The sequence below is a fragment of the Patagioenas fasciata genome, chromosome Z (assembly GCF_037038585.1).
Source record: "Patagioenas fasciata isolate bPatFas1 chromosome Z, bPatFas1.hap1, whole genome shotgun sequence".
In the NCBI taxonomy this organism is placed as follows: Eukaryota; Metazoa; Chordata; class Aves; order Columbiformes; family Columbidae; genus Patagioenas; species Patagioenas fasciata.
In genome coordinates, this window is record NC_092560.1 from 85,115,162 (window position 1) to 85,138,179 (window position 23,018).

General features: G+C 49.7%; 1 protein-coding gene across 4 annotated transcripts in view; it reads left to right on the plus strand.

Moving 5' to 3' along the window:
• The window catches only part of LOC136115085 (WD repeat-containing protein 7-like), a 61,364-nt gene that overhangs the window by 25,885 nt on the left and 12,461 nt on the right, over positions 1 to 23,018 (plus strand). For 3 of the 4 annotated variants that reach the window (XM_065860958.2, XM_065860957.2, XM_065860959.2), the window contains 5 exons: positions 787 to 910; positions 3,622 to 3,735; positions 14,167 to 14,388; positions 19,002 to 19,188; positions 22,772 to 22,889. In XM_065860958.2, the coding sequence (XP_065717030.1) occupies positions 787 to 910; positions 3,622 to 3,735; positions 14,167 to 14,388; positions 19,002 to 19,188; positions 22,772 to 22,889 (765 nt within the window). The remainder of the gene's footprint in view (positions 1 to 786; positions 911 to 3,621; positions 3,736 to 14,166; positions 14,389 to 19,001; positions 19,189 to 22,771; positions 22,890 to 23,018) is intronic. The other variant, XM_065860960.2, reaches the window with a different exon arrangement.

Below are 23,018 nucleotides of genomic sequence, written 5' to 3' on the forward strand. Positions count from 1 at the left end.
CGCTTTTATACGAAGTATCACCTGAATGGGATGTTATACTCTGCTGGTCAGTTTCTGGTCACCTGTTCCTTGTGGCCCCTCTTGCGAGATGTGCATCCGTCCTTATCAATGACCTCGCATTCCATTGCTATGTCTACCAAAACATGGATCTGGCCTTCAGGAGAGCACATTTAATAAGAAGGCTTTAGCTGACAGGTAAATTCGCTAAAAGAGAAACTTGGTTTTAAAAAATACAAACATCATTTTCCAGCTCACGTTCCTGCAGGTTTTATATCAGATTCAGTAAGTTAATTTTCCGGTTAACCTGTCAAAATGTTGAAAAAGTGATCACATTTTAATACTTCTTTTTCCCACTTTCTGGACACTGTATGTATTTTCAGAAATTAAAAACTGTGGTGATTCCAATAAGGATCTTATTAGAATTAAAGAGACCTTACCCCATATTTTTCAAGAGGCTGCTGAGTTGCTTTCTATTTCGGAGCATCTCTGCAGCAGCCGCTAGAAGGGTTGTCAGCGGGTGTTTGAGTGGTGGGGACACGGGGGTCCTGTGCGGGAGGGATGTGTGCTCAGGTGGCTTCCTTGGGAACTGCTGGAAACCCATTACAACGTGTGAGTGACGCGAGTCCGCTTACCGCATATCCTTATGCATCAGGGAAGTGCATTTATATCCCATTTGGCCGCGAGTGTTTTTATCGCTCAGCTTCCTTGCACATTGAATCTTTTGGACTAAAACCAAGGTGTGTGAGTGTTAGCGTGTCTGAGCCCGGGCGCTGGGTTGCGTTGCAGGTGAGGGAGGCGGCGCAGGCCTTGCTGCTGGCCGAGCTCCGGCGCATCGAGCAGGCGGGGCGCAAGGAAACCATCGACGCCTGGGCTCCTTACTTACCGCAGTACATCGACAGCGTTATATCGCGTAAGTAATGCCGTGTTGAACCACTAAACTCGGTTACTAGAATTTTTAAAAAATTAAAAAACAAATTGTACACTCATGAACAGTGCTGCAATCTAGGGGGAGAAAATCTAAGGTCAAACACTGACGTTCCTTTTCAAATAATGTATAATTAGATGACGGGAGTTGTTATAAAGGATCCTTTGGCACCCCAGGAGCGTAAGAGGCCTCTGGAAGGAGCTGGTGCAGTGTGTCCATCAGCGGCTGTGCAACACTGGGTGCAGCTCCTGCCCAGGCTGGTGTTCACAGCCACGGCTGACCAGATATTAATACATCAAATAGCTGCTGACCACTAAGCTGCTGTATTTTTCTCCAGTGTTTTTGTTTAATTCATTGCTATTAAAGCAGAGGTTGTATGGACTCTAAGAGTTTGTTCTTGGAAGAACTGTCAGTATCATGAGATACTCCTGTCAATTATCCAGCTAGAAACTTGCCTTTGTAGAATAATGTCCAAAAGCATCTGCCTGATATAGCAAACCAGTAAAAATTCATGCTTTAGTGGATGAGAACATTTGCTTCTAAGTTGTAGGTGTTCATCTTTCCTAAAGATGAGATTATCTTTCCACCGACGAATGTGGTTTCTGTTCAGAGAAAGATCTTATTAAACACCAATTGATTTTTGAGAGATGCGTAATAATGTTATTAAATCTAAATGGAACGTGTAAATGACACGGAAGCGGTTATTTAAAGCGATGCTGAGGATTTGTTGGTCAGATGGAGCTGTTGCTGGTTACAGCGTGTAGCGGGTGCCTGGTCGGGGCACAGAGCGCGATTCGCCTTGGCAGGTGTTCGGGCCAGTTTGGGTGTTCGGATCATTTTTAACTGATTCGGAGGTCAGCTGGACTCAGTTTGTAGAATACAACTAGAGCTGCCCTTTACGCTCAGGAGTAGCTGCTACCTGTCAAACAGCTCAGGACTAGCAAATTGGAGTTAGTTTTGAACACAGTTAATATAAATAAACTATGTGAATTAAGGTTACAGAGTTTGGTTCTCCTGAATGACAGGGCTGAGGAGGCATTTAAGTCTTATTGTCCATGTGAATGGACTTAAAGATGCTGACACCCTGAAGAATATGATATGAGAAACAAAATAGAGGCTCCAAATGTGCTGCTGTCAGTGAAGTGTGCGTATCAGTTACATTGTAAGACACATTTTAAAAGGTCTGGGGAGGAATTGAAGGGGATAAGAACTGTTTATGAACTTGTGAGCAGGGTAGTTTTATACCAGAAGAGGAGAAGAAATATGAAAGCTAAATATTGCTTTGATTCCTTTATCCTCCACTTCTCTCTGTTTTGCCTCTGGATGCAGGGGCAGAAGTTAATAGCAGCATATTTGTGTCCAGCATATATTGTTGCTCTGCAATAGTTCTCATGCATGATGTAGAGTGTTTCCCTTACCCGTTAACAGGGGTGTTTTGATTAAAACAAGCGGTGATCACTAATAGAGGGGCAGAGGTTCTTTCCCCTTTGGTCTCCAGCATACAGGCGGCTCCTGCTTGGCCACGTTGCCCTGAGCTTCACATCGCTGTGTGCGGGGAGCGATAGATCCGGGGTTTGGTTGGGCCCTGCAGTCCCACGTTGGCGTGTGAGCCTGTGACCCTGCGTCACGCAGGAGGGCTGGGCAAGTGGTGCTGTGGGTTAAACCTGTGGAGATGCTGCAGGTGTCGGTGGTGCTCAGGCTCCCGCAGGGAGGAGGACAGCTAAGCTTCCAAGGCTTCATCTTGTAGCTACCAACGTTGTCATACGACTGTAAATATTTGCCCTGGCCTTGTCTGCTCCTCCTTTTCACAGCACACAGTTGTTTCTGAGGTGCTGGTGGTCCTGGGGCGTTTGCCATGGGGATGTGTTTTCAGATGACGTTCAGAAAGGGAAAAATGCTGCTGCCCTTCTCTGCGTGCTGAGTTTAAAGAGCAGGGACCATCTTCAGCATCAAATGGATTCTGCAAATTGAATTCTCCTTTCCCAGGGATTTCTTTGCTGAATATCATGCTTGTATTTAATGTCTTTTACCTCAGTTAGTGTGAATGTTTGCTGTGTGGTGGGACGCGGCACGCTCGGGGTGCTGGCTCTGCAACGAGGAACAGACGCGTTCTGAGATTGGTGATGCTGCTGCAGATAGAAAAATGGCCTTAGAGCTAGATTAATTGAGTAAAACTTAAACTGCCATCAGTTGAAATGGGACATCTCATTGAAGTAAAGGGAGTTTGATTGGGCCCCCAAGACTTTGCTGTTTATGTTGGAGGTTGATCATCTTGCTCCTGCAAAGTTTGATTTAAAAGAGCAGAAGGGGATAAGGCAAATAATTCTGTGCTGCAACATTTCAGTGTATCAAATGAATAATAAGCTTAGGGTGCTGCAGTAAATATTGAATTGTAATAATGGTGTTAGTTCCTAATACCAGTGTATATGGTTGTTAGTCTGTAAGATGTGTATCTAATATTTTTAATGCTGCTGGAAGAAGTCAGAAAAAGAATAAAAACCGAGAGATATTTACAGTGTGGAAAGGACTCTTAAAGGATAATTTTGTGTATACAGTGTGAAGGGAAATGGGAAGGCGGTTGCTCTTTATCTGTTTAGTGGCGTTGCACTGCGTGGTTCACAATAGCACAGGATGATTTGATTTTCCTGCGGTGAGGGTGTTGTTCACTGACTGTAGCGGGTGTCTGCCTGTTCCAGCGGGAGTGCCCACGGAGGCCGTGCAGCCCGGGAGCGCCAGCCCGGACACGCTGGGCGCAGAGGCCAAGGCGCAGGAGGAGGAGCACGACCTGGCCGAGGACGACATCGCCGCAGGTGAGCACCACCGCGGGAACACGGGCTTTGGATGGGCTGGGATGGCACCGCCGCAGGTGAGCACAGACACGGGAACACGGGCTTTGGATGGGCTGGGATGGCACTGCCGCAGGTGAGCACAGACACGGGAACACGGGCTTTGGATGGGGTGGGATGGCACCGCCGCGGGAACACGGGCTTTGGATGGCTGGGATGGCACTGCCGCAGGTGAGCACAGACATGGGAACACGGGCTTTGGATGGGCTGGGATGGCACCGCCGCAGGTGAGCAGACACGGGAACATGGGCTTTGGATGGGCTGGGATGGCACTGCCGCAGGTGAGCACCGCCGCGGGAACACGGGCTTTGGATGGGCTGGGATGGCACCGCCGCAGGTGAGCACAGACATGGGAACACGGGCTTTGGATGGGCTGGGATGGCACCGCCGCAGGTGAGCACAGACATGGGAACACCGGGTTTGGATGGGCTGGGATGGCACCGCCGCAGGTGAGCACAGACATGGGAACACCGGGTTTGGATGGGCTGGGATGGCACTGCCGCAGGTGAGCACAGACATGAGAACACTGGGTTTGGATGGGCTGGGATGGCACCGCTGCAGGTGAGCACAGACAAAGGCATGTTCTGAAGTGACAGACCATAGGAAATGGGTGTTTTAATTATAAGCAGTTATCTTTTGATCTTTTTTAATGCTGATTTACATAGTGTCTAAGCAAAATACCTATATGCTAAATATCAATATCCTTGAAATTGGAATGACTTCAGTGTATTTTAGTATAGCATACTGCAGATTATAGATCGCGAAAGCTGTCTTCTCATGGACTAGGCTTTGTGCAGCTTTTTGGGAAGTCTAACAGAAAACTGGTTCTTCCTGTTGATCTCAGACAGTTTCTATGGCAGCTCTGGTTTCGGGTCAAGTCTCTGGTTGAAGTTGCCTGAGACAGAATTACTGCTGGTGGAATACAAAAACAAGTTTTGATACAAATGAAACGTGACCCTGTTCTAAAAGGACAACGAAGCTTCTTGGTGTAGTGGTCGTGCTAAGGGCGGCATTGACGGGCTGTCTGCACAGAGTAGCGCTGGTGTGCTTTGCACACCAGTGTGGGCTGCACATGGAGGTCGGTGTGTGCTTTGCACGCCGTTGCGAGGTGCACGCCCACGGAGGTCGGTGTGTGCTTTGCACGCTGTTGCGAGGTGCACGCCCATGGAGGTCAGTGTGTGCTTTGCACGCTGTTGCGAGGTGCACGCCCGTGGAGGTCAGTGTGTGCTTTGCACGCTGTTGCGGGGTGCACGCCCGTGGAGGTCAGTGTGTGCTTTGCACGCTGTTGCGGGCTGCACGCCCGTGGAGGTCAGTGTGTGCTTTGCACGCTGTTGCGGGCTGCATGCCCGTGGAGGTCAGTGTGTGCTTTGCACGCTGTTGCGGGCTGCATGCCCATGGAGGTCGGTGTGTGCTTTGCACGCTGTTGCGGGGTGCACGCCCGTGGAGGTCGGTGATGCTTTGCACGCTGTTGCGGGGTGCACGCCCATGGAGGTCGGTGTGTGCTTTGCACGCTGTTGCGGGGTGCACGCCCGTGGAGGTCGGTGATGCTTTGCACGCCGTTGCGGGCTGCACGCCCATGGAGGTCGGTGTGTGCTTTGCACGCCGTTGCGGGGTGCACGCCCATGGAGGTCGGTGATGCTTTGCACGCCGTTGCGGGGTGCACGCCCATGGAGGTCGGTGCGTGCTTTGCACGCCGTTGCGGGGTGCACGCCCATGGAGGTCGGTGATGCTTTGCACGCCGTTGCGGGGTGTACGCCCATGGAGGTCGGTGCGTGCTTTGCACGCCGTTGCGGGGTGCACGCCCGTGGAGGTCGGTGCGTGCTTTGCACGCCGTTGCGGGGTGCACGCCCGTGGAGGTCGGTGCGTGCTTTGCACGCTGTTGCAGGGTGCACACCCATGGAGGTCGGTGCGTGCTTTGCACGCCATTGCGGGGTACCAGCCCCGCTGTGTCTGTGGCTGCGCGCTGTCGGTGGTGGCAGATGTCTGCTTCCAGCGCTGCCCCCTCTCCCTTTGTGCCACAGCTGCTCTCAGAAATCCCGTTGAATGGGAAAAGTGAGCTCTCTTTGTCTTAGAGAACTATTCATACCGTAATTGCGTCCTTCTGCCCGCTCGTCTTCGCTCGGCGACATTAGGCAGAGACGCTGCAGCGTGGGGTTTCCTGGGCTCTCCATGTGGAGATTACTGTTATCTTGTGCTATTTACTATTACATGAAACATTTAATTGATGACCAGTATATTAGTAAATATAACCTACAAGTTCTTTAAGGTTTCCTTTAGTGTTGGAAGCAACTTGTGAAATTTGGGAAGGCTTTTTTTGTGTAAGTTTACTGGGCATCTGTGGTTTGAGATTGCTGTCTTCTTTATGCGACAAGTAAGCTCTTTTCCACCTGTCATCCGGTAACTTCATTGCAGAATATGGATTTACCGCATCGCCAGGAGTAATAACGGTTGTGAACTGGCGGTGTTATTGCTGAGGTGTCTGGACGCCGTTGCCCTGAGGTGATACTGGTTCCCCAACAGTGGAGTGGTGGTGGAAAGCAAAGACCTGAAACCTCTGCGCTTGTTCAATTTGCCTTTTTAGACTTGCTGGTGAAAAATGCCATAGATGTTAATAAGGTTTAAAATGTCAAAGCCTGTTTTAATTAATAATTACATATAGCTTATTAAAAGACCCAAATGCGGGCAGACTTTGCTGTGTGGGTACGGAGCATCTCTCACCACTCGGTGAAGCTGTGGGTGCAGGAATTGTTGATCAGCCAGTTACTTGTGATTAAAAAACCGGCAATACGTTATTGCGCCGGAGGTGGCTCGTTCCACACGCCAGCTGTAGTTTGGACAGCTGGCACCGTTCAAAAATACAATATAACGCAACCGTATTGAACTGCGCTAAAAGATTGTGCTTCCAGTCGTACTTCTTATATGCAAAGACTTTGATTTTACCTACTTACGCAAGAGAGAAGGTGATTAAAGTTCACGCACTTAATTCTTTCACCAGTCTTTGCACTTTGCGAAATAAATAGATCATCTAAGATTCAATAGGCAAATTGCAGCATATAATAGCTATTCAGAGGCAATTAAAGTGCCTTTCTCATGCCGGCATGCGAGCGTGCCCTTTCACAACCTTCAGCTTGATTTGTGGCCATTCAAAATTAACTTAAAAGTCTTGTTTGCTGACAGCTTAAAGCTTAATTGACTGAAAGGCAAACGGAGCGTGGCGTGCGTTCAGCACACACGCATCGGGAGCCTCCGGGATCGCGTAAAACGGGGATTACGGCTCCTCGGCTTGAAATGATCCCCCTGCAAGGTAAAGTCTGCTACAGCTCGCACGAAATGTGTGTGCCTATCGAAGAATACTGGTCTAACCAAGCAGTAAATGAAGCCTGGGCTGTGTCTGCCCGTGTCCGTGGACTCCCGTGCTGAGGGGTGCTGGAAGCTTCCCTCTGTCCGTGGACATTTTGGGGGGTTCAGTGCCTTTGCACCTGAAGTACCCCCCGGGATGGCTGGTGCAAAGCGCCATAGGAGATGCCCGCGTATAAACATTCAGCAGGGATTTGCTGTGCCGCAGCACGTTCGTGAAGCAGTGTTCGATCACTGCAAATAACACCTTGAAGCAGCAGGAGTGTATTTTCATCTGTCAGAAACAGGAAGATCTTAAAAGCAAAATACCTTACATTGTCAGACATGATATGATAGGTACCTTCGAAAAATACAATGGCACCTCACGGGATGTCACCCGTAAATTCTGGAAGTTTTGTTCACCTGTGGGTCGAATTTTAATATGTAGAAGTGAAAGAACGTGCATTCTAATATCGCTCTATTTCTTATTGATTCCCTGGCAAATCACAGCTATCTAATTTCTTCTGCCTTCCTATTGATTTCCAATGGGAGCAACATCTTTTCATAAAGCATCAGAAAAGTTGCCGTTAGGTTTCAAAATGGTTATCATGTAGAATAGTTTTACTCTTAACGTTCCTTTCAATAAAATAATAATCGTACGTCAGAATGTGAAGTCCAGATCTGTTCTGGTGTTACTGAAGTCTCACCTATGTCTAGAGAGATCCAAAACTCTACACTTGTCTTGTTAACAGCTTGTTAAATGCTGTTGAAAATAATGCCTTACATTTGCATTCATCCGGCTTTAGTTGGTTAGATACTTGTAGTACACTTGCTTTTTGACGCTTTGAGCACCTCCGAAAAAAGGGACGTTTATTGGTGAGAGAAAGCAGGGAAAGCTCTCTCTGTGTGCTCCAAAATCAAATGTGGTGTTGCTTTACTTGCTTCAGGTGTAACTGTTAAAGGTCTGGGGGTTTTCGGACGGTGATCGACAGCAGCGGCGTCAGGACCCGCGGTTGTGGACGCGGGGTCAGGTTGCTGCTGGCTTCGTATCGCCTCGTTAGAAGGTGCTAATTGGTGCTCGCATCAGTGTTTCCTCCTGCAGAAGAGTTGCGGTGAGGCCAGATGGGAGTGTGTAACTGCATGAAAGGAGCTAATACGTATAATCCATGGCTGGGTTTAAGCGAGGCTTTGGGCTGAGCTGGGCTTTGGGCTGATTCCGGCTCTGCGGAAGAGCGATCCACTGCCGATTTAGCATGATGCGGGGCTGAGGACGCTGAGCACCACCAGGCCTATTGCTCAGAGCTTCCGACAGGTTGATTTGGTCTCACCTTGAGCAGAGCAGCTGGATCGATGGTGTGGGGCTGGATTTAAACACTGTTGGCTTAAAGTAGCACCACCTCCACAGCAGAAAATCGGCGGCTTAACCCTTGGGCTGCCAGGAGCCGCTCTGTAGCACTTTGGCTGGAGGTGAACAGGTTCCCGACAGGGTTTGTTAGCCCGAAAATGACCGTTTCACAGCATATGGTGAGGATGATCTGGGGGCTCCGACATCCCTGTGCTCAGACCTCTGATTTGAGACAAGGCCTTACAGGAAACATTTAACAGAGATGAACCTTTTTTCATTTTCTGTAGGTGTTTTTGTGGTTCCAGCTGTCTCTAAAAAGAGTATTCTGTGCTTACCTGATCAGTGCCATTGCTCACCGTGAGGGGTTTGCCGGGTCTCCCGTCTCCGGCCGCCGCCGTGTTGCTGGCATCACTGGGGAATATTGTCAGAAAGCAGAGCAGCAAATGTCCTGCCCTTGGCAGCACACACCAGCGGTTAACAGACCTGTCTGATGTACAGTGTCCTGCGGTTAACAGACCTGTCTGATGTACAGTGTCCTGCGGTTAACAGACCTGTCTGATGTACAGTGTCCTGCGGTTAACAGGCCTGTCTGCCGGGCACTGTCCTGCGGTTAACAGACCTGTCTGATGTACAGTGTCCTGCGGTTAACAGACCTGTCTGCCGGGCGCTGTCCTGCGGTTAACAGACCTGTCTGCCGGGCGCTGTCCTGCGGTTAACAGACCTGTCTGCCGGGCGCTGTCCTGCGGTTAACAGACCTGTCTGCCGGGCGCTGTCCTGCGGTTAACAGACCTGTCTGATGTACAGTGTCCTGCGGTTAACAGACCTGTCTGCCGGGCACTGTCCTGCGGTTAACAGACCTGTCTGCTGGGCACTGTCCTGCGGTTAACGGACCTGTCTGCCGGGCACTGTCCTGCGGTTAACAGACCTGTCTGATGTACAGTGTCCTGCGGTTAACGGACCTGTCTGCTGGGCACTGTCCTGCGGTTAACGGACCTGTCTGCCGGGCACTGTCCTGCGGTTAACAGACCTGTCTGCCGGGCAGTGTCCTGCGGTTAACAGACCTGTCTGCCGGGCGCTGTCCTGCGGTTAACAGACCTGTCTGCCGGGCGCTGTCCTGCGGTTAACAGACCTGTCTGCCGGGCGCTGTCCTGCGGTTAACAGACCTGTCTGCCGGGCGCTGTCCTGCGGTTAACAGACCTGTCTGCCGGGCGCTGTCCTGCGGTTAACAGACCTGTCTGCCGGGCGCTGTCCTGCGGTTAACAGACCTGTCTGCCGGGCGCTGTCCTGCGGTTAACAGACCTGTCTGCCGGGCGCTGTCCTGCGGTTAACAGACCTGTCTGCCGGGCGCTGTCCTGCGGTTAACAGACCTGTCTGCCGGGCACTGTCCTGCGGTTAACAGACCTGTCTGCCGGGCGCTGTCCTGCGGTTAACAGACCTGTCTGCCGGGCACTGTCCTGCGGTTAACAGACCTGTCTGCCGGGCACTGTCCTGCGGTTAACAGACCTGTCTGCCGGGCACTGTCCTGCGGTTAACAGACCTGTCTGATGTACAGTGTCCTGCGGTTAACAGACCTGTCTGCCGGGCGCTGTCCTGCGGTTAACAGACCTGTCTGCCGGGCACTGTCCTGCGGTTAACAGACCTGTCTGCCGGGCGCTGTCCTGCGGTTAACAGACCTGTCTGCCGGGCACTGTCCTGCGGTTAACAGACCTGTCTGCCGGGCACTGTCCTGCGGTTAACAGACCTGTCTGCCGGGCACTGTCCTGCGGTTAACAGACCTGTCTGATGTACAGTGTCCTGCGGTTAACAGACCTGTCTGCCGGGCAGTGTCCTGTGAACGGTCAGAAAAATGATGTGGAGTATTTTCAAGTACTTTGTTGTGGACACATGAAGAAAATAGCAGGACAGGTGTTATCAAAGAAATCAGCGTGCTGATAGGGAGGAAAACAAACCAAACCCCCAGAAAACAGCCTTTGGGTTTGTTCCACAGTGGTTCTGCTCATCCTTACCTGAATCTGTTTTCAAGTGGTTTTATCAAGCCCTTTTTTGCTATCTAAACATACATATCTCTGTTTTGAAGTGTGTACCTCATCAGGGAGAACAATAGACACACGTTGGTTCTCGTGTGGCCCCTTCCCTGGCTGACAGTGCTTTAGCAGATACCTTTGGAAAACACAGATTTCATTTGAAAATACTAATTGCTATCACACTAAAATGTCTCTAGTTGTATTGCATAGATGTCATTCCAGCGGTGTGCATTTCAACTATATCTGGGTGAAGCTGCAGCGTAGTTTGGTTTTAGTCTTTTATAGTTCTTGTCTCAATTATAGGAACAGTAACAAGACCTCTTACAAAATAGGTTGTGTGGATCTCAGGTCTGTTGAATGGAGTGGTTCTGGTTTGTAAGGGTGAGGGTCGCAGCTTTGGGCACATGTCAGGTTTCCATATTCACAGGTAAACTGTGTGGGGCCACTGGATGTTTCTGTAGCGCTATATGGTGAGGAGCTCGCTGGTGAGCCCGTGGGCATGGCTGCGTGTCCCTGGCGTGTCCCCAGCGTGTCCCTGGCGTGTCCCCAGCGTGTCCCCGGCGCGTCCCAGCCCTTCCCGGCCGTGCCGGAGGAGGGAGCTGCCTCTGCAGCAATGGCCACGCTGCCCAGCAGCCGTTCTGCATTCTTCTCCTGATTGCTTGCTGTTGTTGTTATTTCCTCGTCATATTTTTCGGTTCTGATTTCTTGTGAGCTTCCAGGAGGTGCTGAAATTACTGTAATTATTCTTCTGTACGTAGCTTAAAAACTAGAATTGTAGGCAAGCATGCAGCATGGCTTCGGCTGGTTTAAGAACCATGAGCTATTAAAGGTAAAGGTATTTCTCATAGGCATGTTTAGCATACAGTTTTCTGAAAGGTTTCTGCAGTTTCCTCTCGAGGTCACAAGCAAAGCAGCTTTATGTGAATGTGTTTAGTGTAAGAAAATAGTACACTTGACGTGAAGAAGTGGTTGTGATTATTGACAGCCAAGATGAAACAAAGCTCTCTCCCATAGCTCCTCTGTGTTCTTTCCCCGTGTCCCTTTAGCGCAGAGGAAGGCTGACAGCTCCCGGTGCGCAGGTTGTTGCTGATAAGTTTGGGTGTTTGTGTCTTCCCTAGTGTCGTGTGGAAGGACTGAGGACTTTCTGGATTGACCTGTGTGTTTTTGTCAGAGCTGGAAGGGAGGAAGAGGCTGGAGAGCAGGAGTCCGTGTCCCAGGACACTGCTGCATGGGCAGATCCAGCCCGGCCGGCCGGCAGCCGCTCAGCCCTCGCTCAAATCCATTGATTCCCGCTCCACTTAAACCTGCACAACTTAATTTGTCTTTTAATCCTTTTATTGTAAGCTAGGATAAAATTAATTTTACCCAAGAACTGTGCAAAGCCAATTAACGCGATCTTTGGAGTTATTTAGTAAAGTGCTTCAAACTGTTAGATTTAGCCTGACCTCGTGGCTGCACTCTGGTTTTAAATGAAGTGATCAATACCTCACAGCCTTTTAAACAATTTAAACTTCAGAAAGATTTTACCTGTGTTTTAAAGGCTTCCTAAACGCGCTTCCTATCTGTGACGCTGGCTCCTCTCAGCACTTGTGGACGTGTGATTCTCCCAGATGGAGATATTTTGGGCTGTTTACCGTGGCCGCCGCGGGTTCCTCTTGGGTGCGTGCAGTGGGAACTGTGTTATTTTTACAGCTGAAATGCAGGAGGTTTTTTGTCCTTTGAGCAGGGCAGCTTCTGTTTTCCACATAGAGCTATTTGAGGTTATTAATTTTCTCCCTGTGATAGGGTGATCAACCGTCCTGTCAAGAAAATGGATCTGCGTGTCACCCGTTAGCGTGATTAAACGGAGGCACGGCGCGCTGAGAAAATACCGCGTTTTCCTGAGACAAATGGAAGTGCAGGAAGGACTGCTTCTAGAGACGTTATTTCATTTGAAGATCTCCCAACTGGCTGTCAGTTTATTTCTAGGAAATCATTGCAATTAACTGCATGTTTCTGCTAGTAATTAAAAAATCAAAGGGATGGGGGGCAAAAATATTTAGAGGTTTTTTTCCTCTGTTATGTGGAGGTTTTGGGAAGGGGTGTTACCAGGGAGAGGGTCGGGGTTTGGGGTTCTTTGTTGGTTTGGTGTTTTTATAGTTTCTTGGGTTTATTTGGGTTTTTTTGAGGCAGAAGATGCCACGTTACAGCAGTGAGCAGGGTAGAGACTGACACACACCGCATCGCTCACGAAACCCTCTGAGAATATTCCCCACCGCGCTCTGGTTGGAACTGATAGTTTGGCTCCTCAAGAGTCGTCTCCTCCGCATCCGGGCGCTGGAGCCGGGGAACCGGCTCCGTTTTCCCTCGGGATCCCGTGTTAATTCCAGACGTAGCGGGCTGTCAGACTGAACGCAGCATTGTGTGCCATGCAGCGATGGAGCTCCTGTCCCACTGGGGCTCAGGGCCGCCCACTGGTTCGGTGTTTGCCGTTCACATTGAAACGGGAAAGTTCTGCTGAGCCAGGCCTGTGATTTGAAGGATGCTCCGACATCCATCTTGGGATCCAGCGAAGGGCTGACTTCACCTTGCTGGAATCAAGCGAAAGGTGGGACGGTGCAGCACCAGTTTCCAAGTGGAAGCAGCCCACGGGTGGGTTTGTGTTCAGCCCACGGGTGGGTTTGTGTTCAGCCCACAGCAGGTCACCACTCGCCGCCCATGGTGTCCCCAGCCCTGCCCGGCAGCTGCTGGTGGCCGTGTTAGAATAGGAATCCATAACCGGGGCTGTGCTCATCCAAGCAGGGGAAGAAACGAAATTAAACTCTATAAAACAATCTTGGATCAGGAGTTGGTGCCAATTCATCTTGATCCGAGCTGTCAGGCGGGCTGGCGCTGAGCACCTGGGCTGGCGGTGGCCCTTGGCTGGTGACAGCGGTGTCCCTGGGTGGGGACACCCCAGGCGGGGTGTGCGGGACCCCCGGTGCCCCGTGGGGACGGCGCGGGGCCCATGTGCAAGCGGTAACGAGGAGCCGGTGTCTGCAGATGGCGGGACTGGGCTGAGCCGTCGCTAACCGATTAAAGCTGTTACACGTTTGGCTTTGTCTGTTCCAGCCCATTTTCATCTTTCTTTCTCTTCAGGCAGTTACTATTGATTTTTTGCTCTCCTTTCTTTCCTCCCCTGCCATTGTTGAGCTGGCCGCTGTTTCCCTCCCCGCGGCCGCGCGTCGCTGTCCCCGCACAGCGCCTTCCCTGCACCGGGAGGGTTTGTGCAGACAGGTTCTCAATCTGGTTCCCTTCCCCGTGGGTTCTGTGCTGTTCCTGCCCAGCCACGTGAGCCTCGGGAGCAGAGGGAGCCGTGCAGCACCAGGATTTTGTGGATCTTTTCTCAAGTGAACAAATTAAAATATAAATTAGGCAGATTGCTGGTGGCTCTTTTTTCCTGTGATATCTTGGTGGGTTTTGGAGGGGGTTTCATTGGACACAGGCCTGGAAATAGGTGGTGTTTAGACTTTTGTCATGTGTTGTTTTGAAAAGTAAAATGGAATCATCCTCACCAGCCAAAAATCCGGGTAAGGGCAGTAATGGTCCTGAAGATGCGATTGAAGTTAAATGAAAATCTGTTTTATTTTACTGGGAAACACAACGTTGTTTGCAATATTAATGAAAACCCTCACTTTTGGTTTTTCTCCCGTTTCTCCCTTTCCGTGGTAGGTTGTCTGTCCGGCCTCCCCCAAATGAAGAAGATGTCGACGTCGTACGAGGAGCGGCGGAAGCAGGCGACGGCCATCGTCCTGCTGGGCGTGATCGGCGCCGAGTTCGGGGCCGAGATCGAGCCCCCGAAGCTGCTCACGCGGCCCCGGAGCTCCAGCCAGATTCCCGAGGGCTTCGGGCTGACCAGCGGCGGGTCCAATTACTCCCTGGCCAGGCACACGTGTGAGTGGCCCAGCGCTCGGGTGGGGCAGGAGGTGTCTCCCCTTGGCTCCCTGCACGCTCAGCGCGCGGCGGCTCCTGCTCTCGGTGGAGTCGTTCGCGCAGGGCTGGGCGCTGCCGGGGTCGCGTATTCGCGCACAGACCTTTCGGGATGTGGAGCTGGAGAAAACCGTACCGGCCATGAGGGCGTGGGGAGGCGTGCAGGGTGTCTGGTGGAAAATCAGAGCCAGGTGCATTTAGGTCTCTTCCCACCAAAATGATTCTATTCTAAAATCATTTCTTCAAGCAAGAAAAAGCAAAATTCGTAGTGCACACTCAGACTTACGTGTTTTCTCTTTGGTGTGCGTCCTGTTAAAACTTTGAGACGCCACAGTAAAGTGGGTGCGGTGGTTCTGTGTTCCTGGCCGTAGCATGGAAGCCATGGTGGGAGTCAGCAGCACTCAAATAAGTTACCGGTTGTCAAAATGAATTCCTTCATTTACACCGTTAACACCCGCAGAGTTTGTGCTGTAAAAATTGCGCCTGTGGTTTCTTACTGTAATTAAGAAAATAATAATCGTGACCCTTTTTGAGAGGGTGGAATTCTCTAGAAATCCCCGTGGTAACCTCGCCTGCCATCCTGCATTAATCTCTGTTGACCTTACAAATAGTTCATGAGATATTTAATTATAAAACGCCACCCGAAGAATTTCTCATTACGGATGCACCACATCACACTTAAACTGCAGCTAATGCTGTGTTTATAAAGTTAATGGGCTGATAAATCTGAACGACTGTTCCGTCCTGAATATGAAAATACTTGATTCTGTTGTTAACGCAGTGTATTTTTCCAAGCATCTGCCATCAGTATAGTTATTAATGGTAAGTGTTTTGCCCTTTAACTCAGTCAGTGTCAAATACGACAGCATGTTCGTGGCACTGAGTTACTGATACTGTTTTTCAGGCTACACGAGCATAACCTCCTCGCACAGCGCGTTTTGGGGTTTCACGTCACACAATCATGGCAGCTGGAGCGGTGTCTGTGGTAGAGAGGTTGTGCTGTGGCTTTGCAGTCCCTTTTTACACGTATGCAGGCACACCAAGTGTACACAAGCAGGGAATGATGTGGGGTGTAAAGTCAGGTGTTTCATGTCTTCTGTTAAACTGGGGTTTCCAGCATTGCAGTGTCCCAAATATATTTAATCTGACAGTAGAATTTAACATGGGGTAGACCTGAGATTCATAGTGTGGTCAGTAGTGGGGTGGAAGAAACAGCTACTTCCTATGGAATGATGATCATTTCTATGGAAATAGCTTTCCTTAGAAAACATTAAAATAAATAGTGTGGTTTAATGGAATTATGCAATTAACAGGAATGAAAATACAAAGTTTAATGCACAGTTATGACCCGAGTCATATTGGCTTTCTCCTTCATGCTAGATTATAAACAAATTTTGGATTAAAATAATGGTAGTGTACTCTTGCTATAGCTCTGTAATGTAATTTCGGAGTTGGAGGAAGAAGGCATTTAAGGCAGCATAGTTGGGCTCTCTCCATAAATTGAAACAAGTCTGATCTAAACCTCATTTAGTGTCTTGGAACAGAATTGATCTTGCGTTCACATCTGATTCCCCCTCTGCAGGTTTGGAGAGGAAGAAAAATGGCACTGTTAGGTGGGTTTAACTAGGCCGGGGTTAGGCTGAAAAGGCTGGGAAACCAGCTCTTAGAAAGACTCTCTGCTTTTTCCTTTGTCCCCTTCCTAATGAATGATGCAAAGTCTTCCAGAATTTTGCGTGATGCAGAGGCAGCGCTCTCCTGGCCCCCCAGTGGATATTCTCCCCTGGAAAAGCAATATATACTATGGTGTTTAACAGAGACGCTGGCAATTTACTGCACCCAGAATTGATTGTTCTGACCTATTAAACCTCTCGTTACATTTCCAGAAATGACGTGCATAATTAACACGGAGGGAGCGTTCCCCCGAAGATTAAATTACGTTTCTGAGGTTTCTTGCTTTGAATATGGTACGATCTCGCTACTGTCACACTTGATGACTGTTTTGCTTCTGAATACACTGTGAGACCGTGCTTTTGCAAATGAACGCAGGCGTTACTCGTGTCAGTGCTGAAAGGGGCTGAGGAGTTGCAGGCGTTGGGTCTGGTGCCAGGACGAGGTTTAAATGGCTCGAAGAGACCAGAGCCAAAGGGAGTTCAGTTAAAACCTAAGTGTCAGAATGATATTAAAGGCCAACGTGAAAATGGGTTCTGTAAAAACACCTAGGAAATCGGACATTGAGTGTGACTGAAAAGAAATCATTTTATCATTAAGTCTTTAGAACAAATTCTTCAATAATGTGGCTATTTTTAATTTAGGCCTAAGGATATCCCTGGTTTGATACCTGTCTGAAAGATGAGAGAAGATGCGCAATAAGAATTTGCTGTACTCAAAGCAGGGAGGGCCGAAGGGATATGGATTTTAACCCGGCTCTCCACATTTATATCTCTGTATTTCTCTTGGCATTCACAGATATTCGTCAAACCGGGAAAACATCCCTCCGAAGGGGTGACAATTTGGTTTAATTGGGAGGGCAGGCTGGAAACGAGAGCAGTCCCGCACCTCCTACACAAAACAGAACGAGGTGCAAGGACGCTAACTCACGTTCCCGAGCCCATCATTTGTATTTAGCTGGAACTTGATCCCGTGGCACGTTGTGAGGCCCGAGTCGGAGTTATCAGCGTCTCCTTCGTGCCTGTGCTATTGATTTGCCTCTGCAAATGATTTAATTTTTCAATCTCTCGGCAGATCGGGGGTAACAATGCTGACTGATGTAATGTGGTCACAGCTCTCCAGACTCAGCCAGGAAAGGCATCTTGGAAATCCGGGGGCTACATGCATCGAAAATAACTGATGAGCTTTAGTATTCATGTCACGTCTTCATTAATAAAGATGCCATAAGGAGCAAAGGCTCAAACCTTGATGTGTTCAGCAAACCCCTGGAAAGGCAGGCAGGTGTTTAACAGCACCGGCTTTGCTGCATATGGAGCTTTATTATATAGGAATTTCATCTCCTGAACTGCTTTTCTGCCGAGTTACTGCTTGAAGTGACTCCATCTCATAAGTCGCAGCCTAATTTTTAAAGAAGGGAGCTTTATTCTGTATAATATTCTGTTATTGAGTTTCCCAGTGGCTGTCGTTAGCAGAAGGCGCGTGTAAATCAGCACAACTGTTTTCACCGGGGCAGATCTTCAGGTTTCAAGGGTGTTATGTATATATCCAACAAGACAGACAAGCCGCTGGTTCTGCTGCGGTTCTGCGTGGAGCAGGCACCGGCCGCACCGCTCCGGTGGCACCGTGTGGGTGACGCTGTCCCGGTCACCGCGGTGCCCCCCCGGCGGAGCCGCTCCGGGCTAATTACCTCTTTACTGCGCTGACTCTAATGTGACATGTTTATTGCCTTAACTAACAACTCATTAGCTTAGTTGATGTTTTTGTCAATATTAATTCGTTCATTTAAACCAAGTCAAAGCTTAAACAAAGATGTCGAGGCGGAGGAGCGGGCGGCGGAGGGACGTGGGCTCATCCATCCCGTCCTGAGCTGCGTTTGCAGCAGGAGCGGTGCCCGGAGATCCCGGGACGAGGGGCGGATTTCTCTGCCCTCATGTTCGAGTCGGCGCGATTTCCAAAAAAATACTGATATTTGAGACGTGAAATTCAGACAAATTAGAGCTTTGTGGCCTGGTGTCCGCTTCAAGAAGGACCTTTCAGTTCTTTTAGACGTGTGGGGCTGGGGTGACCGGACTGGGGAAGCGTCTCTTGTTGGCTTTGCTGAGCACGTCACACCACAGGTGGTTCATTTAACACACAAAACAAGCAGCTCAGAGCCTGCTTCTGAAAGCTGGAGAAAAACCTGTTAACAGGCTATCCTTGCCACCAGAGCGAGCTGAATGAACGTTATGAAGAGGTAACGAATAATTATGTAGCAATAATGATAAGTTATCTGGGAGTGTTGCTTGGTTTAGCCTTCCTTTGCTTTATAGGTAGGTAATTACTAAAAAAAATAGTCTCCTAAATGAAATGATTGATCACATTTCTTCAGTGCGTGCAGCACGTGTGGAAAAGAGCCGTTGTTTTGGTGGAGGTTTGGTGAGTTGGGTGCCTGGTTTGCGCCGTGTCTCAGCTGAGCAGACCCACCAGGAGCCGAGATCCCCGTTAAAAAGCCTGTCATCTCAGCATGGTTCATTTTAACTAGTTTTCCCAAGTTTAATCCTTTAAGCTTGTTTTTCGTAGAAATTATTTCAGAATTGTTTTTTTCTGAACGTTTCTGCTAATGTTACAGATTTACATGATTTTCTCAGTGAGTGTCTATTGAAGGGAGGACTGTTGTTTCTGTATTGATTTATTCTGTCTTTTGCACCATTTGCAGGCAACAATACTTAGCTATGTAGCCTTTGCGTACTCTTCCCAAACCGCATTTAATACTATTTATTTAGTGTTGCCAATAGTACGTTTAAGCCTCGGGGCAGCCAGCGTTGTTGCGGTGCGTTCGGCTGGGCCGGCCGTGCCGCGGTTGCGGTTGCGGGGGGCTGCGGGAGCAGAGGGTGCCGGCGCGGCTCTGAGCGGCTTCTGTCCCCCCGCAGGCAAGGCGCTGACGTTCCTGCTGCTGCAGCCGCCCAGCGCCAAGCTGCCGGCGCACAGCACGGTGCGCAGGACCGCCATCGACCTCATCGGCCGCGGCTTCACCGTCTGGGAGCCCTACATGGACGTGTCGGCCGTGCTCATGGGGCTGCTGGAGCTCTGCGCCGACGCCGAGAAGCAGCTGGCCAAGTAGGTGTTGGGTGCTCACCCCCAAACCAGCCCAGCGGGTGGGATCCTGCCCAGGGGTGGGACGTGGGGTGACTCCGGTTTCCAGTGGGGCGTCTCAACCGTCTAACTCGCTGTTTCCAGTGGGGAAAGGAGGGGTTCTGACCATGACACTGACACCGCGGCGCTGGCACCTCCCAACAGCACATCACCCCCTCTGCGCCGGGGGTACGTGGCGCTTGGCTTCCCATTGTATTGCCAGTTATTCCGAGAAGCGAGTTAAACGTTTTTATATCTAAAATGCATCAGTCTGTCCCGCAGCCTGAGCTGGGGGAAGGTGTCCCTGCTCACAGCAAGGCTCGGACAGGGTGACCTTCAAGGCCCCTTCCTAACCACCCTATGATTCTATACTATTTTGTACCCTTTCTCTGTTGTAAAGCAGTCTTTTCAGAAGGTATTTCCCACCAGTGTGTCTGAATACGTGGATTTTCCCCCTCCCCACCCTGGTTTTACAAGCTCAAGCTCTTAGGATGTGAATTGTTTTGGAAAGCGCCCTTTGAAAAGGTGGTTGTGTTTTCAACAGCACCGCTGTTGATAGCATCAAGATAACCTGTAGACTTAGGATTGCTCAGAAGTGATAAACTCAATAGAGCACAGCCTGGCTCTGGGGTCAGAGAACAACTCAAGAAGGTGTCCTAAATCAAGATTTATATGGTGTGCTGCCTTGCACCTGCGTTCTAACCTCTGTGAAATAAAGTCTTCTTTCAATTAGGTATTTGTAATTGGGGTTGGAGGAAGGAGCAGGTTTTGTGACGAAGTCTGACACTTTGACCTAAAATACACGGAAAAATGTAATGCTTTTTTTTTTGCTGCGTGGAACTCTAAGTGTGTATTTGTGTTGTTTCTTAGAAATTGCTGTTATTGTACAACTTTAGTTACATGTGCACAAACATGTAGGCAAACTTTTACACTTGATTGTGCTATGTGCTGTCAGTCATGCCAGCAGATTATTATGGTTAAATCCAATAATTATGGCTAAATGCTTCAGTGAGGTCATTAAGATGACTTTGCAATAGAGGGAAAATCCTGTCTCTTAATGCAGTTGGTGTTAAGATAATGGGATTCTTGACTGTTATTGTTTGGGATTTCTTTAACGTGTGCAACCTCGCAGGACACGAGCAGCGTTTTTATTGAGCATCCATGAGTTTTGATTGAAGACCTGAACTAAAAACGGGCTGAAGGTGGTTGGTTGTGTGGACTTGGGTGAGTTTTGCGCTGCGCAGGAGCAGCCGCGATGTTTCCGTCCCGCCTGTGCCGCCGTGGGCTGGCGGGGGTGCCCGGTCCCCGCGTCCCACGGTGACGTCCCTGCTGTCACAGGTCAGCGCGGCTCCGTCTGCCGCGCGGGCGAGTGAGCGCATCGGCGCGCAGCCTGGAGGAGCCCAGCGCAATTGCCGTCCTGATAAATGGCGTAACGAGCGAGAAGGCGTTTGCTTATTAACCCATAACGAGGTTTGGATTGAAAGCGGCCTGTTGGGCACCGCTGCGGCGCGTGGGGGCTCAGCGTGTCTGCCCCCCGCTCCGCCGCGGGCCCCGCACCGAAACACCTGCCCCCCGGGCCCCTCCTGCCGAGGGTGCGGTGGGAAGGAGCTTTATGGCAAGCTGCTGCTTTTTCAAACTAACAAAAAGATCACATCTATCGACCAAAAAACCAGCCGTGGTTTTCTTTTTCCCTTCTGAATTAACTAAATATCTGAGGTGTTTCCCAAAGCTCCGGTATTTATAAGCACTTCGCTGCCCCAGTCCCCCCAGTGCGGGCAGCCGGCTGTGCCAGTGGGGCTGCTCCGTTCAGAGGGGTTTTCCAGCACTTAGTGGACTTGGATTTCTTGGCACGATGATTATAGGGATCGTTGCTGTCTGGTGTTTTGCTTATTGAATTACAAGCTATAGTTTGATATAGATTATGATATACCAAAATTAGCAAATTGCATTCTGATTGATCCATATGTTTATATACGTGTGTACTGAACTAGGCTAAATCTCTTTCGTTTTGTGTTTAGTGGAAAACTTTTATATAGGGACATCTGGTTGTGACAAATTGTGCTACACACATAAACAAGTTATCTATGAAGAGAATCTATATTTAGTTGAAGATATTATTTGAATAGCGTATTGGTTCCCAAAAGCCTCCAGCTGTTGGGATTCAGGCCTGGGGGAAGGTGGGGTGCATCTGGGGAAGGGAGGGTGCCCAGAAGAAGAGCAGCTCTCAGATGTTAATGTTGCAAGGTGAATAAGCAGATTAACTCCAGTGTTTTTGGAGTTGGGACCAACGAACCGGTCTCTTCCTGGCCGCCCTGGGTCCTGCGGGTCTGCGCTCGGCTGGGCTCTGTGCCGACACGAGGGGGAAACGGGGACGGCGTCTGGTTTGCTTGCGGCAGCAGATGTGTTGTGATTGAAACAACCCCAAAGATGGGGCAATGTCTCCTTTCCCTCATTTCTTTTCAGAGCAGGTTGTGTCTGACTGTTCTCAGAGCAAATGAATCTGATAAACCAGGGTTTACCAATTTATAATAGAAGCACATAGAGATGCCAGAGATAAAGCATGGGATGATTCTGCTCTTCTCCACGACTGTGCTTTTCTTTTCCAAGCCTTGCTTGACACGGAGCTTGCTTGCAGCCTTCTGCTTTAACAAAGTCTTGAGCCTCTGAGGCTTTTTAGCGGAAAGCTTCACTGTTATTAACACTCTGGTTCACACGCGCTGGTACTGTGACCAGCTCCTTCACAGCTCGTGGGGCCAGCGCTTGGTGCAGGTGTGGGCACAGCAGCAGGACCGACCACACCTGGAGAACACCTGGAAACGTTTTGAAGCTGGCAAACTGGTTTGCAGGCTCTTTCCTCGCTGCTATAGTCATCATTACCTCATCGTTTCTTGCATTTATCATATCATAGCAAATGAAAATGTGGCGTATGGGGCATTTAGATGGCAGTTAGTCCCTTGCTGTTATCCAAAGAATTGTGGCTAAAACTCGGTGTTAGAGATTCTAAAGAGCATGTGAGTGCTGTCGGTGTTTGGGCAGCACAGGGCACGGGCTGTGTCACCTGGTGCCGCTGCCGCAGGGTCACGCAGGAAGGCGAATCAGGCCACGTGGGTGCAGTGCTGGCGGTTCTGGCGGAAGCTTTTCTCCCCGGTAACCAGTGCTGAGCTCAGTTCAGGACAATTACCGTGAGCGGGGGGTTTTTTGCAGCCTGTGCTTAAAACATTATAAAAGAAGAAACCGTAAATTCTCGGGAAGACATTCCACATTTGCCTCGTCCTCAGTTGGATTATATGTATTCAGCACATACGGATAATTTGTTAACAAGGCCTTTCTAACGCTTTAGACAGATGCGCATACTGTTTTCAATCTTCATGGTTGATTATTCGATTTTGTATTTGATGATAGAACACCCTGACTCCTAATCACCGCTCATTGTTGGAAGTCCATTATATTCTAACTGTTTGAGTGCTCCCGTTGACCTTGAACTGACATTATAAGCTGTTTCTAATCTTTTCACTCCATATTTCTAATGCTCCTTTTCTCTCTCCCGCTTTGTCCGGCGCCCGTTTAGCATCACAATGGGGCTGCCCCTGAGCCCGGCGGCCGACTCGGCGCGCTCGGCGCGGCACGCGCTGTCGCTCATCGCCACGGCCCGCCCGCCCGCCTTCATCACCACCATCGCCAAGGAGGTGGGTGACCCCGGGACCCGCGCCCTCCCGCCCGCCCCTCCCGGAAAGCGGAATGTTTGTATTCCCGCAGATGCTCAAATCACCCAGAATTTGGGATGTAATTTGTGTCTGGCTTAATCGTTGTACGCT